The sequence below is a fragment of the Trachurus japonicus genome, chromosome 8, assembly GCF_045865225.1.
Source record: "Trachurus japonicus isolate A0001 chromosome 8, Traja_1.0".
Lineage (NCBI taxonomy): Eukaryota > Metazoa > Chordata > Actinopteri > Carangiformes > Carangidae > Trachurus > Trachurus japonicus.
The window spans coordinates 26,310,687-26,329,111 of record NC_140914.1 but is presented as its reverse complement, the minus strand read 5'-3'; the positions used below and the strand labels follow the sequence as shown (position 1 = coordinate 26,329,111).

The window sequence follows — 18,425 nt, the reverse complement described above, 5'->3', positions numbered from 1 at the left end:
TTATAACAAGTATTCCTCAGTTTAGTATCTCCACACATCGTTTATACATTTCTATAAACATAGCCTATATTAAAAAAAAAAAAAAAAAAAGTCAGCAAGAGAGAAGCCCGGCCCGGCCCGACCCGCTCGGGCTCGGGCTCGGGCTCGGGCTTAAGATCTTACCTCTACACTGTTTAGCCAGTTTTAGTTTTAGTTTTTGTTTTATTTAGCTTTTTATTGCAAGTCTGAACATATATTTTTATTGCAAGTCTGTACATATATATCTGTATATGATTGTACATACATACAATATCTAACTGGCAACGATGTTGTTAGATTTAGCCACTAGCCTTAAATAGAGTTAGTGGCTTTATGCCATAGTCTTGTCAACACAAACTGTCAAATGTTCAGAAGGTTCTCATTTTAACTGAGGCTGCACTATTTTAGGATACACTCATGTGGGTCAAACTATGTGGTTGGTTTAGACATTTTCCTTGCTTTGTTAAACCAAACTAATAAATGAATAAAACTCTCTAATGTCAACTGAATGTGAGAATGTTATGAGCAGTTTTGTAAAAACTTGAGTGTCTTGCAAACAGATTTGGGCCACATTTTCTAAACTGCACCAGGAGATTTGTGCATGAATTGTATTATGTAAAAAAAAAAAATATTTGTAAAATACAGTCAGCATCCCAAACATAGAGACAATTTTGTTGTCTTCCCAGTGCACAATACAAATACATACTGTCATTATAGTGTGGTGCAGCAGGCTCCTGAGGAACAAGGTGAGAGAGGGCAACAACAGAGAAATATTAGTCTCTGGACAGGCTTGGGTCACACTATGTACACTTCCAGAAAAGTTGCCCGCTAAAAATTATTTTTAAAGAAACCATAAACTGTTTGCAGAAGTGAGTCATTGTGGTTAGAATCAACAGTACCGAGAAGCATTTGCAATGTGTAGGATCAGTTGTCATATGCAGAACCTACATAAACTCCTATGCATTGTTGCACATCATGTTAAAAGGGACAGTATGTAACTTAATTGACTTTTTATTAGCAAAAATCAAATACTGCTTTCATAAATACGTATTTACCTAAGTCTAATCACAACCGCATACAAATGATAGCTGTCTCGTGACTTAGAATGAGTTGTTTACAAATACATAGGCGGTGGGTGCACCCACCGGAGGCTCTCATGTTGCATCGCCATCTTTGAATACTGTCAGGACTGGCTCCTTTTCCTGACAAACAACACGCGGAGAGGGGAAGGTGCCGACAATAATCTTATTTATTTGGAACAACAATCAAAGGTAAAACAATCAGTAGTGGAGGATATCAGTGGTGGGTGCGGGTGCATGGATGGATATGTAGGTGTTGTCTGTGCATTAAAACCAAGAGGACAGTCGCAGCGGGGGAGCTGCAGGACGCCAGGTCATGAATGGGATGAGAGAGAGGGAGACGGCGATCTCCACCCGGCTTTTAGGAACATAGCCACGCCCCCCTACGGCACGCACACCGGAGGCCCATGAGTAATCCTGAGGGAAGGAGAGACAGGAGAGCGAGAGGGGCGCCGCACACACACACACATACACACAACCGCTTGGGGTTGTCACACCCCCCCCCTTAGGACGGGACCCCAAAGGGGAACCGGCACAGTAAACCCACAACCTGTTAAGGGTAGCAGGACCAGCTCCATGTTAACCATTTACAGTTGTAACCATACTCTAAATAACATGAATTATATGAACAATTCCCACTGCAAAAACCTCAACCCAACTCACCCAGCCATCCCAGAACTCTGCAACCTGGTACCGGGGAAGCCTATTTAAGAGTTTGAAAGGACGGAGGAGCAGGAGTGTGAAAGCGGGGATAAAGTCACATGTCATCATACATACAAGATTAACAATGCACAACTGACCCAATACCCCATTAACTCTAAGGCAGAGGCGCCCTAGACAAAGCATCTGCCAGGATATTATCTTGCCCTTTAATATGGCGTATGTCTAAATCATAACCCTGCAAAAAGAGAGACCACCTGACCAGTCTCTGATTTGGAGTTTTCAAGGAACCTAAGAATGTCAAAGGGTTGTGATCTGTGTAAACAATTAAAGGTGCCGTCCCACCTACGTACACCTCAAAATGCTGTAAGGCCAGAATGAGACCCAAAGCCTCCTTTTCTATCACTGAATAGTTGGCCTGATGTCGATTGAACTTTCTCGAGAAAAAACAGACTGGTCTCAACAACCCCTCGTCCCCTCCCTGGAGAAGGACGGCACTGGCCCCGACCTGGCTGGCATCAACCTGTAAGACAAACTGTCGGTCAAACTGGGGAGCAGCCAACACAGGACAGGAACACAGTAAAGACTTTACATTCTCAAAGGCCTGCTGGCACGCAGTAGACCACACAAACTTAGCTCCACCCTTCAGTAGCTCAGTCAGAGTCGGTGGTGGAAACTCAGACACAGCTTGCACCTTAGCCTGAACAGGAACAACATTACCCTGACCAACCACACGCCCCAAGTAAGTAACAGTGGCTCTAGCAAACTCACATTTGGCTAAATTTACTGTCAACTGGGCCTCAGCCAACCTCTCAAACAACTCTTTCACTCTCTGTAAATGTGAATGCCATGTGTCACTATACACAACCAGATCATCCAAATACACTGAACAGCCCTGTGACAAAGTGGGTGAGGCCACACCATTTGTCCCTTTACAGTTCATTTCTATTTGAGTTATCTTGCTTGTTTAGTTTGTTTATCCAGTACAATATTATGCAGACACATCCTATCCCGGGTTTGGTTTGAGTTTGCAGTATATTAAGTACAGATCATTTACATCAACATGTCCAGATAAATCAAACACAGACAAGTAATGTTAAGTTAAATATGTTTATTGGTTCAGCTCAGTTTATGTGCAATTAAGTTTTACAGATACATTATTGGTTTCTTTGTTTTATACTCACCATGTGGTCCAGGGGCAAAAGGAGGAAAGGTGCAGTACTTCCTGCTTTTATATCCTGGTTGACATCATCAGTGAGGTCATCGGGTAAACCATCTATGGGGGGATGGAGATATGTGTGTGAGTGTTAAATGTGTATGTTTGATATTCCATAATGTATTGTGGCACAGATGTGTGTGTATGTGATATAGATTATATAAAATCCCTTTGTGAGGAAGTGAAGATTAAAAGTGTATGCTTACCTGTTTCAGGAGAAATGCGATTCTTCCCTGCAGCTTGGTTGAGTCCAGGTGGATTCCTGTCTTAGACTCCCAGCATGCAGGGGAAGTCAGTTGAGTGTGTGGTGTCAGAGAGAGAGGACATCAGGTGTGCAGGAGAGTGCACAGTGTTTTCACTTTTGAGTTGAGTTATTTTCAGTTAAGCTGAGTTAACTGTTATTTCCTTAAGACTTTTTGTAAATATCTTTTTTTGTTTATTTCACTGTGCATTTTTGGTGGCACTTTTTGTAAAAATAAATCTCTATTTTTGATAATTGAAACCTGCTTCATGAGTCTGCCTCCTACAATCCTTCACTCAGGCCTGCCCTACCACATATGGTGGCAGTTGGTGGGTCCCAGGCCATTAGGAGGCAGTGAAGAATATGTCAAGTACAGGTAGAGGAAGAGGAAGAGGAAAGAAATTCGGAGCAGCCGAGTGCTCACCAGCGCCCACCATGTCCCAGGATGTCGATGATCAGCAGGGAGCAGCAGCTGGTCAACCTGAGGAAGAAGAGAGCATGGCTGAGCTCTCAAGTCTTCTGCGGTGCCTAATACAACAGCAGGCAGAACGTGATGCCAAGGCAGAGCAGGAGGGAAGACGACAAGAGGACAGGTGGCAACGATTCCAACATCAGCTTACCAAGCTCCAACAGGAAGTTCATCAGGACCGTGTGGTTCGTCAGCTGCCTAGGGACGAGGCAGGAGCACCTGGCCCATCCACCTACTCTATAGAGCAAGCATCTGATGGAGGACAGCCTCCCAGTCTGGTGAGGTTTTCGGGTTGGAAAGGCCCGAAGATGCAGCCATATAGTGAAGGTGAGGACATTGAACACTATTTAATCACCTTTGAGAGAATTGCTCATGCCTGCCAGTGGCCACAGGAGGAGTGGGCTCTCCACCTAGCCCCACTGCTGGCTGGCAAAGCACGGTCAGCGTATGTGGCAATGGACATTAATGACACTTTGGACTATGAGAAAGTTAAAGGTGCTGTTTTGCAGAAATTTGAAATCTGTGCAGAAACGTACCGTGTGAGGTTCCGTTCCAGTTTTCCAGGAGAAGAGGAGACCCCAAAAGAACTCCAGGTCCGTCTCAAGGACCTGTACGACAAGTGGATGACACCAAAGAAAAAGACAAAGGAGCAAATTGGAGACATCATCGTCATGGAGCAGTTCCTTAAAGGCCTGAATCCTGAGCTCCGCACCTGGATCAAGGAACGAAACCCAAAGACCTCCAGAGAAGCAGCAGAGTTGGCTGAATCATTCCTGGCTGCACGGCGCCCCCCAAAAGAATACCTCCCAGCTAACCCCCGCCCACCCATACCACCAAGTAAGACTGTCGGCAATGAGTTGAGACCTAGGTCCATAAGACATAGCCCCTCCTTTTCAAACCCTGCTAAATTTGAGCCAAGAAATAAAGCTCTCTTAGCATGTCATTCTTGTGGTCAGAAAGGTCATTTTAAGACAGAGTGCCCTAAGACACATGTTAGCAAAAATTACATGTGTTTTGCTCCTCAGCTAACTATTAAAGGGGTAGAAGGGGATAATGTCTTAGAATGTCACCGCGAGGAGCTCACAATAGGTGTGTTAATTGGGGACAGACCCTGTGTAGCCCTCTTAGACTCAGGAAGTGACCGCACCCTGGTCAGGCAGGACAGTCTCCCAAAGGATGTTGTTTTTTGTGGGGGAACTGTTGATGTCTTTTGTATCCATGGTGACAAAGTAGGCTATCCCATAGCCGAGGTAACTATCCAGATTAATGGCCAACAGTATACACTATCAGTGGGGGTATTTGAACATCTGCCCTATCAGGTTGTGTTGGGCTGTGATGTTCCTACTCTTGCCGATTTGATTGCAAGGCAGTCTTGTGAGGCCAGAGCTAGCTGCACCAGTGACAGTTTGCTGGTGGTCACAAGATCCAAGAGCAGCCAAGAGCAGGTCAGCTCAACAGGAGGGTGGGAGGAGTTACCATTTGCAAGTGAGGAAGTGCCTGTTGTTCAGCACAGACAGCTTAAAGAGCGGAAAAGCAGGAGACAGAGGCGGCAGGAGAAATTGAGGGGAACCAAGGTAGCTGAGCATGTAGTCAAACCTGTAGACCCTGACATTTCTGCCATTCCAGGGGACATTGCTAAGTTACAGAGAGAAGACCCTACACTCACAACCTTGTTTTCTAAATGTGTGCCTGAGTCAACCCAAGTAACAGACAAAGGAAAGGAAGTGTTTGTGATTAAAGGAGACAAGCTGTATCGCCGTAGTCAAATCAGTGATCAGCTAGTCATTCCCCAGAGTTTGAGATCCACAATCCTGAACCTGAGTCATTCTATCCCTTGGGCCGGACATTTAGGGCAGGCAAAAACATTTTCAAGAATGATCCCCCGTTTCTATTGGCCCCAGCAGTATTCTGACACGGTTAAATACTGCCAGTCTTGTCCACAGTGTCAGCTAACAGCTCCAGGCAGGAAGGGAGAAAGAGCTCCTCTGATTAACATGCCCGTCATTGATACACCCTTTTCCCGCATTGCCATGGACATCGTAGGCCCACTAGAAAGGAGTAGTGGAGGCCATAAGTATATACTAGTAGTCTGTGACTACGCCACAAGATATCCTGAGGCCTTCCCCCTGAAGAAGATCAAGGCCCGCCAGATTGTCAACTGTCTCATGCAACTGTTTTCCAGAGTCGGCATTCCAAAGGAGATCATTACAGACCAAGGTACAAACTTTACATCAAGTTTTCTAAAAGAGGTGTACAGTCTGTTGGGAGTTCAAGGTGTGAGGACCAGCCCCTACCATCCACAGACTGACGGCCTCGTTGAACGCTTTAATAAGACACTCAAGTCCATGCTGAGGAAGTTTGTTAATGACTCTGGGTCTGATTGGGACCAGTGGCTTCCATTTTTGTTGTTTGCATACAGGGAAGTCCCGCAAGCATCAACCGGCTTCTCACCTTTCCAGCTGTTGTATGGTCATCCAGTGAGGGGGCCAATGGACGTCCTGAAGGAGGCTTGGGAGTGTCCCAGGCCACAACAGCAATGCAGTGAGTTATCATACGTGCTGAAGATGAGAGACAAATTAGAAATGTTTCAAGAGCTTGCAAATAATAATCTGGTTCAAGCACAGGAGAGACAGAAGCAGAGTTACGACAAGTCTTCAAGGAGGAGAGTGTTCCAGGAGGGCCAAAAAGTTCTTCTTCTGCTGCCAACATCTGACAGTGGTCTTCTGGCCAAGTGGCAGGGGCCATACATTGTCAACAAGAAGACGGGTCCAGTCACCTATGAACTCTTGCTGCCGGATCGCCGGAAAAAGCATCAGGTGTTCCATGTAAACCTGTTGAAAGAGTGGAGAGACCAACCAGAGAACTCCGCCACCTTGTGGGCACGCACAGTAACTGATGAGGAAGAGCTGCAGGAGCAGTATTTTCCATCGGCATCAGCGACCGCTGTGTTTCCAGATGTAAGTCATCTCATACCAGATAGACGCCAGGAACTGCAAGCCCACATGACAAAAGAGCTCTTCAGCCTTAAACCAGGTTGTACTCACCTCATCGAACATCAGATCCGCCTGCGGTCACCTGAACAGCAGCCTATCAGGGACACAACCTGCCGCATTCCAGCCAGGCTGGTTCCTGAATTGAAGCAGGAAGTGGAGGAGATGCTGGCTACAGGGATCATCGAGCCGTCTCACAGTGAGTGGTGCAGCCCTGTAGTGTTGGTCCCAAAGAAGGACGACACTAAATTGAGATTTTGTGTCAATTTTTCAAAGTTGAATGCTGTGTCTGCTTTTGATCCGTATCCTATGCCGAGGGTGGATGAACTGATCGAGCGCTTGGGAAATGCCAGCTTCCTGACGACCCTTGACCTCTGCAAGGGATACTGGCAAGTGCCCTTAACAGACTCTTCAAAGGACTTCACAACATTCAGGGTCCCAAGTGGCCTGTTCAGATTCAGAATGATGCCCTTCGGTCTACATGGAGCTCCAGCAACATTTCAGAGGTTAGTGGATCAGATGTTGAGAGGAGCAGAGGACTATGCAGCGGCCTACATTGACGACATCGTCATCTTCAGTCAAACCTGGGAAGAGCACATGCAACATCTTGATGATGTGTTCCAGCGCATCAGGAGTGCGGGCCTGGTTATCAACGCCAGGAAGTGTCACATTGCCAAGCCAGAGGTTCAGTATCTTGGCTATGTGATTGGAGGTGGAGGTATCCGGCCTCAGGTAGGAAAGGTGGAGGCGATTGCAGCTTCTCCATTGCCCAACACCAAGAGGAGGCTACGGTCATTCTTGGGGTTGGTTGGATGGTATCGCCGTCTCATTCCTGACTTTTCAACAAGGGCTGCTGTATTGACTGATATGACTCGTAAATCCAGCCCAGTTAAGGTTAAGTGGACTCAAGAAAGTGAAAATGCTTTCAATGACTTAAGAGACTGTTTGTGTCAAGAACCTGTTTTGCAATGTCCAGATTTCACTCTTCCCTTTGCTGTGCAGACAGATGCCTCTGACGTTGGTCTCGGAGCGGTGTTACTGCAGGGTGAGGAGGGGAACCAGTTGCCTGTGCAGTACATCAGTCGTAAGCTTTTTCCAAGAGAAATGAGGTATTCCACGGTTGAAAAAGAAGCTCTAGCTATTAAGTGGGCTTTAGACACTCTGAAATATTATCTTATTGGCAAAGAGTTTCTTCTTGAGTCTGATCATCGTGCATTACAGTGGATCCACAAAATGAAAGACACTAATGCTAGAATCACAAGATGGTACTTGTCTCTCCAACCTTATCGTTTTCAGGTCCAGTATCGACCAGGTCGTGAAAATGTCATAGCTGACTTCCTGTCCCGTGACTCTGAGGAGTAACGGTTTTAAGGGGGGGGGTGTGTGACAAAGTGGGTGAGGCCACACCATTTGTCCCTTTACAGTTCATTTCTATTTGAGTTATCTTGCTTGTTTAGTTTGTTTATCCAGTACAATATTATGCAGACACATCCTATCCCGGGTTTGGTTTGAGTTTGCAGTATATTAAGTACAGATCATTTACATCAACATGTCCAGATAAATCAAACACAGACAAGTAATGTTAAGTTAAATATGTTTATTGGTTCAGCTCAGTTTATGTGCAATTAAGTTTTACAGATACATTATTGGTTTCTTTGTTTTATACTCACCATGTGGTCCAGGGGCAAAAGGAGGAAAGGTGCAGTACTTCCTGCTTTTATATCCTGGTTGACATCATCAGTGAGGTCATCGGGTAAACCATCTATGGGGGGATGGAGATATGTGTGTGAGTGTTAAATGTGTATGTTTGATATTCCATAATGTATTGTGGCACAGATGTGTGTGTATGTGATATAGATTATATAAAATCCCTTTGTGAGGAAGTGAAGATTAAAAGTGTATGCTTACCTGTTTCAGGAGAAATGCGATTCTTCCCTGCAGCTTGGTTGAGTCCAGGTGGATTCCTGTCTTAGACTCCCAGCATGCAGGGGAAGTCAGTTGAGTGTGTGGTGTCAGAGAGAGAGGACATCAGGTGTGCAGGAGAGTGCACAGTGTTTTCACTTTTGAGTTGAGTTATTTTCAGTTAAGCTGAGTTAACTGTTATTTCCTTAAGACTTTTTGTAAATATCTTTTTTTGTTTATTTCACTGTGCATTTTTGGTGGCACTTTTTGTAAAAATAAATCTCTATTTTTGATAATTGAAACCTGCTTCATGAGTCTGCCTCCTACAATCCTTCACTCAGGCCTGCCCTACCACAAGCCCTTTAACCCATGCACAACACGGTTCATAAGCTGCTGAAAAGTGGCCGGAGCATTCTTTAAACCAAGGGCATAACGGTGTATGAGTAGAGGCCTGCAGGAGTGACAAATGAAGCAATTTCTCTCGCGCGTTCTGACAAGGGCACCTGCCAATAGCCCTTGAGCAGGTCGAACTTGGACACAAACTTGGCAGACCCAACCATGTCTATGCAATCGTCCATGCGCGGTAATGGAAATGAATCGGACTTAGTGACAGAATTAACCTTCCTCATATCTGTGCAAAATCGCAGAGTTTTATCTGATTTAGGCACCAAAACACAAGGAGACGCCCAGCTGGCCGCAGATGGAATGGCAATATCATTTTTCAGCATGTAATCAATCTCAGTGTTCAAGTGCGTCAGCTTCTCAGGACCCATGCGGTAAAACCGCTGTCTGATCGGCTGCGCTTCCCCCACATCAATATCGTGCACAATCCAGGAAGTACGAGAAGGAACATCACCAAAAAGCTGCGGAAATCTACCGATCAGCTCCACCAACTGACCACGCTGCTCTTCAGGCAGATGTGACAACAGAGACTGCAGATTACACAAAGACTCAGAATTCTTCAACCTACCACTCAACAAACTGTCATCAGGCTCAGGAACGCCGTCTGTCTCCTGCGCCACACTACAGGTGTCCACAGCGAGCGCTGCACCAACGTCACCTTTTACGCACTCACCATGCCCCGAGCGTTGGTAATATGGCTTCAGCAGGTTCACATGATACAACTGGGACGACTTCCTTCGACCTGGTGTAGCAACAAGATAGTTAACATCAGAAATTTTTTCAGACACAGTGTATGGGCCAACAAACTTAGCCTGGAATGGTGACGTGACCAGCGGTGTCAGCGCGAGGACCTGGTCCCCAGGACTATACTCATGACGCACCGTACCCCGGTCATACTGGGCTTTCATTTTCACTTGAGCCTGCCCCAGCTTTTCTTTTGCCAACAGACCCGCCCGAAACAATCTGTGCCGAAAACCATTAACAAAGTCAATCAGGTTTCGAGGCGCCTCGGCAGGAACCAATCCACCCTTCAGCGCTGCCAACGGCCCGCGCACCGAGTGCCCAAAAACCAATTCGTTCGGACTGAAGCCCGTGCTCTCCTGCACAGCTTCTCGCGCTGCCAACATCAACCAGGGGAGCCCCTCCTCCCAGTCCCGATCCAACTCCGTACAGTACGCGCGCAACAAGGACTTGAGCGTCTGATGGAACCGCTCTAACGCGCCCTGACTTTGCGCATGATACGCAGTGGACTGGTTATGGCTCACCCCCAGCGATTTCAACACTTCCGCAAACATATGCGAGGAAAAATTGGACCCCCGATCACTTTGTATGACCTTGGGTATCCCGAACACTGAAATGAACTGTGCAAGTGCTTTAACTACCGCTTTGGTGGTGATGGTTCGAAGCGGATAAGCCGCTGGGTATCGAGTACACTGACACATGACCGTCAACAAATACTTACACCCCGACTTGGCACTAGGCAACGGCCCCACACAGTCTATTATCAGATACTCAAACGGCTCACTCACCACAGAGATGGGCTGCAACGGTGCCGGTTTTACGCGCTGGTTGGGTTTCCCCGTCAGCTGGCAGACGTGACATGTTTTAATGTACGCCGCCACCTCTTTTTTGGCCCGCGGCCAAAAAAAATGTTTAAGCACCGACAGATACGTTTTACGCACCCCAAAGTGACCACTTTCATCATGTGCCGTTTTCAAAACGTGAGGACGAAAATCCTGAGGCACCACCACCTGAAACACAGGCGCTCCCACAACATCCTCATCACAAGGCAACCATTTGCGGACCAACATCCCATCCTGCACAAAATAGCCCTGGGCTACATCACCAACCTGGTGACGCGGCACAACCTGATCCCACAGTGAGGACAACGAAACATCAGATTTCTGAGCCTTAATCCACTCCTCTCTTACCACAAGTGGAGGCAAATCAGGCAGCGCAACCGGTTCCACCGAGGCCGCAGCCTCCGCTGGCACAGACGCACATTTACTCTGAGCGCGCGTCATGGCACAAACAGGAAAAACTTCAAGCGCTGAACTGTGAGACGCCACCGGTTCGGACACCACCACAGGTGGCGGGGGACCACTGGGCCAAACTCGACCACCACAAATATCATTTCCCAGAATCATTGACACGCCTGGCAAAGGCAACTCAGGCCGCACGCCCACAGAAAACACACCTTTAGCCAGATCACAATCCAACACCACATCATGGCGTGGCACGGGAACGAAGCCAAGCTCCATCCCCCGCATCACAATGAAATCTCCAGACTGCGTATCAGAGGAAAAAGGGAGCACAGACTGCACGATGAAAGAATGTCGGGCCCCTGTGTCACGCAACACTCTCACAGGAACACATTCAGTACTACCCACCAAGGACACACGCGCCTTTATGATGAAAGGCTCAAACCCAGACTTGTCACTGACGGTCGCCTCCACTGCCTTTTCCTCTCGCACACTTGCACACAACATAGCAGGAGCTGGGGAAGGCGCAAAATTTTTTCGCCTGAGCAAAGGACACTGGTCCTTCCAATGACCTTCCCCACGACAAAAATTGCACAAATTTGAACGTCCTGGGCGCACAGAGACAGGCGCGCCACGGGCCGGAACAGGTTTGAAAAAACGGCTGCGCGTAAACCTACTGTCATCCACAGCGCGCTCGCGCCCCTCAGCAAAACCAGACTTGTGCGTCAGCAAGAAATCATCAGCCAATTCAGCTGCTTTAAGCGCAGTAGCTGGCCCTCTTTCATTTAAGTAGGCGGCTACGCGCTGAGGAACAACATTTTTAAACTGCTCCTTGATTATCAGTTCACACAGACCATCAAATGAATTCACTTTTTCCGCGGAACACCAGCGGTGAAAATGAGTGGTCAAATCGCGCACAAACTCCACATTAGTTTGTTTATCAACCTTCACCCACTGTCTAAACCTCTGGCGATATGCCTCTGGAACGAGCTCATACGCCTTGAGGACGGCTGACTTCACCATGTCATAAGTCAAACCCTCCTGCGCGCACACAGCCGAGTAAGCCTCCTGCGCCTTACCCGTGAGGACGCACTGCAGCAGGAGAACCCTATCAACATCTGGCCACCGCCTGGCATCTGCCACGCGCTCAAACAACGTGAAAAAAGTATCAGGATCTCGCTCATTAAATTTAGGCACAAGGCGCAGACTCGCCGTCAAGTCTCTGCCCTCACGCTCAGCCACAGACCCAGACGCGCCAGGATCCCTCTCATTTCGGTCCAAAACCCTCAGCTTTGTCCGCTCCACCTCTAACTGCAACTCCAAGAGGTCTTTCTGCCATCCTGCTCTTTCCCTCTCTTGCGCAAACGTGAGCCTCTCAGCCTGCTCAACCAGCGCCGCAGCCCCCGGCTCTCTCTTTGATACCGCTGGCTCAACCCCTGGCCCTTTCTGAAACACACCTCTTTCAAACAATGTCAACAACACAAACACCTTCAACTCATCGGGGTCCGCCCGCTATTCAGACATCCCACTATTCCGACATGTCACTATTTAGACATCCCGCTATTACGACATCCCTCTATCTAGACATACCGGTAGTCCGACACTTTTTGATACCGCTATTCCGACACGTCTTTTTTTTTTTTTTTTTTTTTTTACAGCTGCGATACCCAGGCGCGTCTCTCTCTCTCTTTTCTTTTCAGCATGTCTATCACTGGTTTGATGAGTGATGTTCTTAATCTCAACAACTCAACTATCAAGCAAACAAAACTGACACATATGATAAACAAACAGAACTATGCTGCAGTTTGTTTGTCAAGTTAACCTGTGACCTTCAGCACCACGGACAGCGCCGCGGATGAGCCGAGGAGAAGCTGCAGCTGTGAGCGCCTGGGCTCTGGGCTTATGGCCTGGGGCCTCATTTATGAAAACTGTAAGTAAGCAGTGTAAAACTGCTGCTACTAAATGTTTTGCTTAGGCCTACGGTGAAAAGACAGCCCAAAATATTTACACCTTTTTCAGATCTATCAAACTGTGCGTGCACAACTCTGCACCTCAACTTTGATCACTGGTATCCAAGAATGGTGCGCAGTTGCGCACGTGAACACACCTCCGTCCCGGAATGCCTACACAACCATATGGTCAGCACGTGCATATTAATTAGCCATGTGCTCTCTGTGGAGCGACAACAAAGTGACAACGAAGACAACGGGCGGAGGGAGGGGGAAAGAAAGCGAGATACATGGCATCGGGCAATAAATCAGGCAAAAACCTCCCAAATCTCAACAAAAGGGAGCAGAAAAAAGAATAATCTTATGTAATCTGCCCCTTTATTCCAGACAATCTTTTTTTTCTTCTTTTACCTATGTTAAAACAATGTAAAGCAGCAGGATAAACTCAGGTGACAGAATAATAACAGTCTCAGCTCTGCAGATCAGTGTGTGCTGCTGCTGGTGTGTTTTTAAACTTGGAGGGTTTGTTTTTTCTTCTCTAATAGGCCTATGTATTTGTGTATGAGAAACAGTGTCTCAGATGAAAAAATAAAAATAAATCAGAATGACACTCTGACTATAACGTAATCAATCAATGTCGGAAAAGCGGAATGTTTGAAAAATAGTAAAGTGCCGCTACTCCGACAATGAAAAAAAAAAATGTCGGAATAGTGGGACGCTTAAAAAATAATGTTAATGCCGCTATTCCGACAATTAGAAGTCAATGTCGAAATAGCGGCATGTCTGAATAGCAGCATGTAACCCAACTCATCCTTCAGGATTCCCTCTTCCAACTCAATCTCATAATGTCCCGCAATTTCAAGCAACTCCTCTTTCTTACACGATTCCAAAAACACCGCAGAGGGCGCATCATAGAAAGCTGACAAATCACTCATATTCACCGTAGAGCCGGATCCACACCGCTATGCGCACTTGAGCAGACAATGCCCCCCAGAGCGTTCCCCTCACTGCCTATCCAGAATCTAACTAAACTCAACACTGGTCTTCATGTGGTTCTGCAGCGGGCTGATTAAGCACAAAACCAGCGGGGACCACCAGCGGCGACCCCACGGAGTGCCCCCGAGATGATTGCTCGCGCAACCAACGCTAGCCGCTCCCCACAACACTACTGACAAAAAAAAACAAACAGACACAATCCCAAAGGAGACGTGTCCTTCGCCTAACGGGAACCTCCAGAAAAAATGCGCATCCAGTGTATCACCTACCCTTCACAGGTGAACCAAGACTCGGACGAGCCCCCATTTGTCAGGACTGGCTCCTTTTCCTGACAAACAACACGCGGAGAGGGGAAGGTGCCGACAATAATCTTATTTATTTGGAACAACAATCAAAGGTAAACAATCAGTAGTGGAGGATATCAGTGGTGGGTGCGGGTGCATGGATGGATATGTAGGTGTTGTCTGTGCATTAAAACCAAGAGGACAGTCGCAGCGGGGGAGCTGCAGGACGCCAGGTCATGAATGGGATGAGAGAGAGGGAGACGGCGATCTCCACCCGGCTTTTAGGAACATAGCCACGCCCCCCTACGGCACGCACACCGGAGGCCCATGAGTAATCCTGAGGGAAGGAGAGACAGGAGAGCGAGAGGGGCGCCGCACACACACACACATACACACAACCGCTTGGGGTTGTCACAATACGGTATACACAAAAGCGGACAAACCTGGCTCTAACGCACTATTGAGTGTCTGTGACTAGGCTTGAGCCCGGAGGATGATCGACATAGTTGTTTTTGTTTTTTTCTGCTGTTATAAAACACACACGGTTTTACAGCTGAGCAGCATTAGCAGCTAGATCTTACAATGTTTAACTGTTATTATACAAAGTGCAGCCAAACTGAAGAGGGAGGGACAGGGGACAGCCCTCCATTCCGACACACCTCCACTTCGACACCCCGCTGTTCCGAAATACCCCCACTTCGAAACACCGCTACTCCGACAGCCCTCCTCCCCCCCGCAGCTGTCCAAGGTGCTGAACCGCGTGACGTTGTTTACATTCTGCTTTGTGGCTTGTCTGTGAAACGTGCGCTGCTCAGGGACTGGGCAGATCTGTCCCACTTGCTTTCTCCCCGACTTCGTTGTTGGAGATCTCCCACACAGTAAAAGAAATACACTTTTTTCTCCCCCCCTGCTCCGCTCGAGCGCGGCTGAACCCGGCTTGAGCTCACAGGGGCGCGAGGCTGCTGCAGCCGCCGCTCGTGCTGACAGTTGACTGAGGGAGATGCTTTGGTTGGGCTTAGGCAATGAAGAAAGGAGTTGGTTAAGTTTAGTAAAAAGACCAGGTAGAGACTAGACAGGCTAGAAGCATAATGAACATTATATGTCATATGAAGTAGGCTATTTGCTTGTTTTGCAGTTAATTATGCACATGATCCGTTTCGACCCCAAAAAGGAAAAAAGGATCAATGCGCACTGCGCACTGGGGGTCTCCCCCAATAGCCTTTTCGGAATAGCGGGGTCTTTAGAAAAAATAGAAAACCCCGCTATTACGATGAATGGAAGTCTATTGTCGGAAAGGCGGGGCTTCGGAAAGGCGGGGTGTAACCGGAGGGACAGCAGAGGCTCCTCTGACAGCTTTGGAGCTGCAGCTGAACCAACCCACATCCTTTTTTTTTTTTTTTTTTTTTTTTTAGCAGGGCCGTTGTTACAGCTGATCATACCGTATCTATGTCCAAGTATGTTTATCCTCTGATATTCCTTAATGGGACTGCACTGCATGGGTGGGGATGGCGGGGCAGCTATTTCCGAAACACCGTTGTTCCGAAACACCATTAAAGCCACCGCTACCTGTGGTGGGTTTTCCCCAATAGCCTTTTCGGAATAGCGGGGTCTTTAGAAAAAATAGGAAACTATTACGAAGAATCTAAGTCTATTTTCGGAAAGGCGGGGTGTAATTGCCTCTAGTGTAGGTGTCACCGTCATCGTTTTATCAATCTCCTGCTCTGAGTTATTAACCGTTTCTTACTAGAAAAATAAGAGAAATGAGGGGTCGGACATACTGTATGTGAGGCCTTTTGTTTATTGTTAAAATAGAGTAACTTAACACATGTATGCTTATTTGTAGAGCAAAACCTGTTGGTATGGTGACCCCATCATGGGGGGAGCATGAAATTGTTGGTTTTGTGTCCTCCTCATGATGGGGTCACCATAGCCAAGTTTTGCCCCTAGATTTTATCCAAAGTTGCAGTGAAGCTTTCATCATTTCTCAATTGTCTTTCATAAAAAAGATACTGCTCTGTATTAGGCCAATATTTTCTTTTTCAGATGATGTGACTATTGGTAAATCAAGATCCCTTTATTTTATTTTGTTTCATTTCATTTTAGGAATGTTGTAGTTCAAAACAACATTAACGGTTGGCTATTTTTTATGTCAATCATTTTGATCTGACTAGTTTTGTAAATAATGGTTGTGATAGAATTTATTCTGTTATTGTAGGTGTCAAGAAAGATCGCCTATCGCAAAGTACTAGAGGAAGAATGGGATGCCAATGCCAGAACGTCGTGGTGGTGCTCGGAAATCAGCGGAAAGAGCTGCAAAGAGGAAAACATTTACCTGCAGAGCCAGCCATTATGCTCGCCACGGTGCACCTGGCAGGAAAAACCTTTCTGTAGATTTAAATGTTAAAAAGATGCATGAACTGCTCTGCTGTCAGAACGAGGAGCAGATTTCCTATGCTTTATATTATAACATTTTCATGTATGACTTTAACCTGGGTTTTGGACCTTTTAAAATAATGAAAAAACTAATTTTTGGTAAATTTATAAAAAACTGTTTATGTAAATTAACTCTTCATATATTGATGTTAATGTGAAACCATGTTTAGTTTACAGACAATGCGAAACAGCAGTTACATAATGCAGTGTCTTCTGTGTCTCCCAAAACAAACAGATATTTCAGCATTCAAAAACTCAACGTCTAACTTGAGGAAACATGTTGCGGTAAGTAGCCTATAACCTAAAGTCGTTTTTTTTTTTTGCTGTGAATAGGCAAATGTTTTTCTTGTTAGGTTACATGAGTCTATTCTGTGCTGAGCTTGATCTGCCTGTAGCCTCATAGATATGTTTTTGTCCACAGAGGGTTCACCCCAACAAACTCTCCAAGTACACAGACTAGAGGCCCACAGAAAACGCAAGTCCTCCTCCTCCTCCTCTGGACCTTGATGCTCTTTATGACGAGCACTGTGTGGTTCTGCCAAGCCAACAGGCCATAATTGACTCAGTCGCTCCTGTTGTGGAGAAGTGGTCCACCCTACTGAAGCACACAGACTCACCAAACCTGACAGCTGTTGCATCTTTCCTTCTAAGCATTCGAATCACCAATGCCTCAGTGGAGAGAGTGTAATAATGCAGAAAAAATATTGATGGTACGAACCTTATGTCATTTTTGACCCCCTGTGTCTATGATAAAGTGTGACTGATTGTTTTGAACAGAGTTGTTGGATTTTAGTATGCTGGAAACCATTTGTCCTCCTTTTCCTGCTCCCAGCATCACTGCAAATTCCTCTGGATCGACCCCCCTGCTCGTTATCTGAATCCATGGACTTGTGAGCTGACTTTAATGGTAAACGCTGGATACGCTGGTTGATAAGTTTCGTTTTTACTGAGGACGAACTACTGTATGAAGAACTCAGCTGTGATTGAAAAGAAAAGCACCTAAACCGAGTCGAGTAGAGTCACTGTAATGGTAACTGGTAGTGGAAACCCTGCTTTACATTGTTTTAACATTTAAAAAAAAAAAAAATCCCGCGAGACAGATTTTTAACGCGACAAGAAATATCGTCGAGTTTAATCTTGCGAGATCTCGTCCGTCACACCCCTATTAAAGAATGTTTGTTGTGATTATTTATTGCATCTAAATGTGCCTGAACCTGGAAACCTGCCTGTGAGGTCTTGGTGACGTGTGCGCACTGCGGGCCTGTCAGCCAATCTACCACTGCGCCGGCTGCGCTTTGCCTTGCGCCGAGAGTAGACCAGGTTGGAGCTGGCGGGCTCTCAGCGCACACTCTGCGCGGCTTTTTGGCACGAAACGTCCACTGCGCCAAGCTGAATCTGTGATGCCTCCCCCTGCTGCGCCACCACACCCATCTCGGCGCACCACAGCTTACCAAACTGCCAAACTGACCGTGAGCCGGGCTGCACTGGTCAAAACGTGTGATGAGGGACCGCCCCTGAACACACCTGCCCAGTCTGGTTGTGCTCGTAGCCTGGTGGATGAACAAAACATTGCGTTTCTTTGCGCCACAGCCCCCAGCGTGCCCCAGGCCTCCGCGACTGCATGGGGACAAGCGAGGGCCCGATCATCGCCGCTATCTGGCTTTAATTTTTGTATTGAATGTCTTGCTTTTATATTGCATTATCATTTGTGAGATTAAAATGAATCTGTATTTTACTTCAATTATCAATAGCACAATTTACCCCAGTGTATTTTCTCTAAAATGGCACAACTTACCCCGCACCG

General features: G+C 46.7%; 2 protein-coding genes across 2 annotated transcripts in view; both read left to right on the top strand.

Moving 5' to 3' along the window:
- Positions 1-18,425, top strand: part of LOC146983445 (scavenger receptor cysteine-rich domain-containing protein DMBT1-like) — a 73,686-nt gene that overhangs the window by 8,010 nt on the left and 47,251 nt on the right. The gene's annotated exons all lie outside the window — the stretch shown is intronic.
- Positions 3,650-10,180, top strand: LOC146983446 (uncharacterized). Its single transcript, XM_085785539.1, has 3 exons — positions 3,650-7,405; positions 7,676-7,782; positions 9,925-10,180. The coding sequence occupies exons 1-3, from the start codon at positions 3,650-3,652 to the stop codon at positions 10,178-10,180; spliced, it is 4,119 nt and encodes a 1,372-aa protein (XP_085641665.1).

Coding starts and splice junctions, on each gene's coding strand:
- LOC146983446 (XM_085785539.1), top strand. CDS start 3,650: ATGTCCCAGGATGTCGATGATCAGCAGGGAGCAGCAGCTGGTCAACCT. Junction 7,406..7,675: donor GTGGAGGTATCCGGCCTCAG/GTAGGAAAGGTG, acceptor TTTGCTGTGCAG/ACAGATGCCTCTGACGTTGG. Junction 7,783..9,924: donor CTTTTTCCAAGAGAAATGAG/GTATTCCACGGT, acceptor TTTTGCCAACAG/ACCCGCCCGAAACAATCTGT.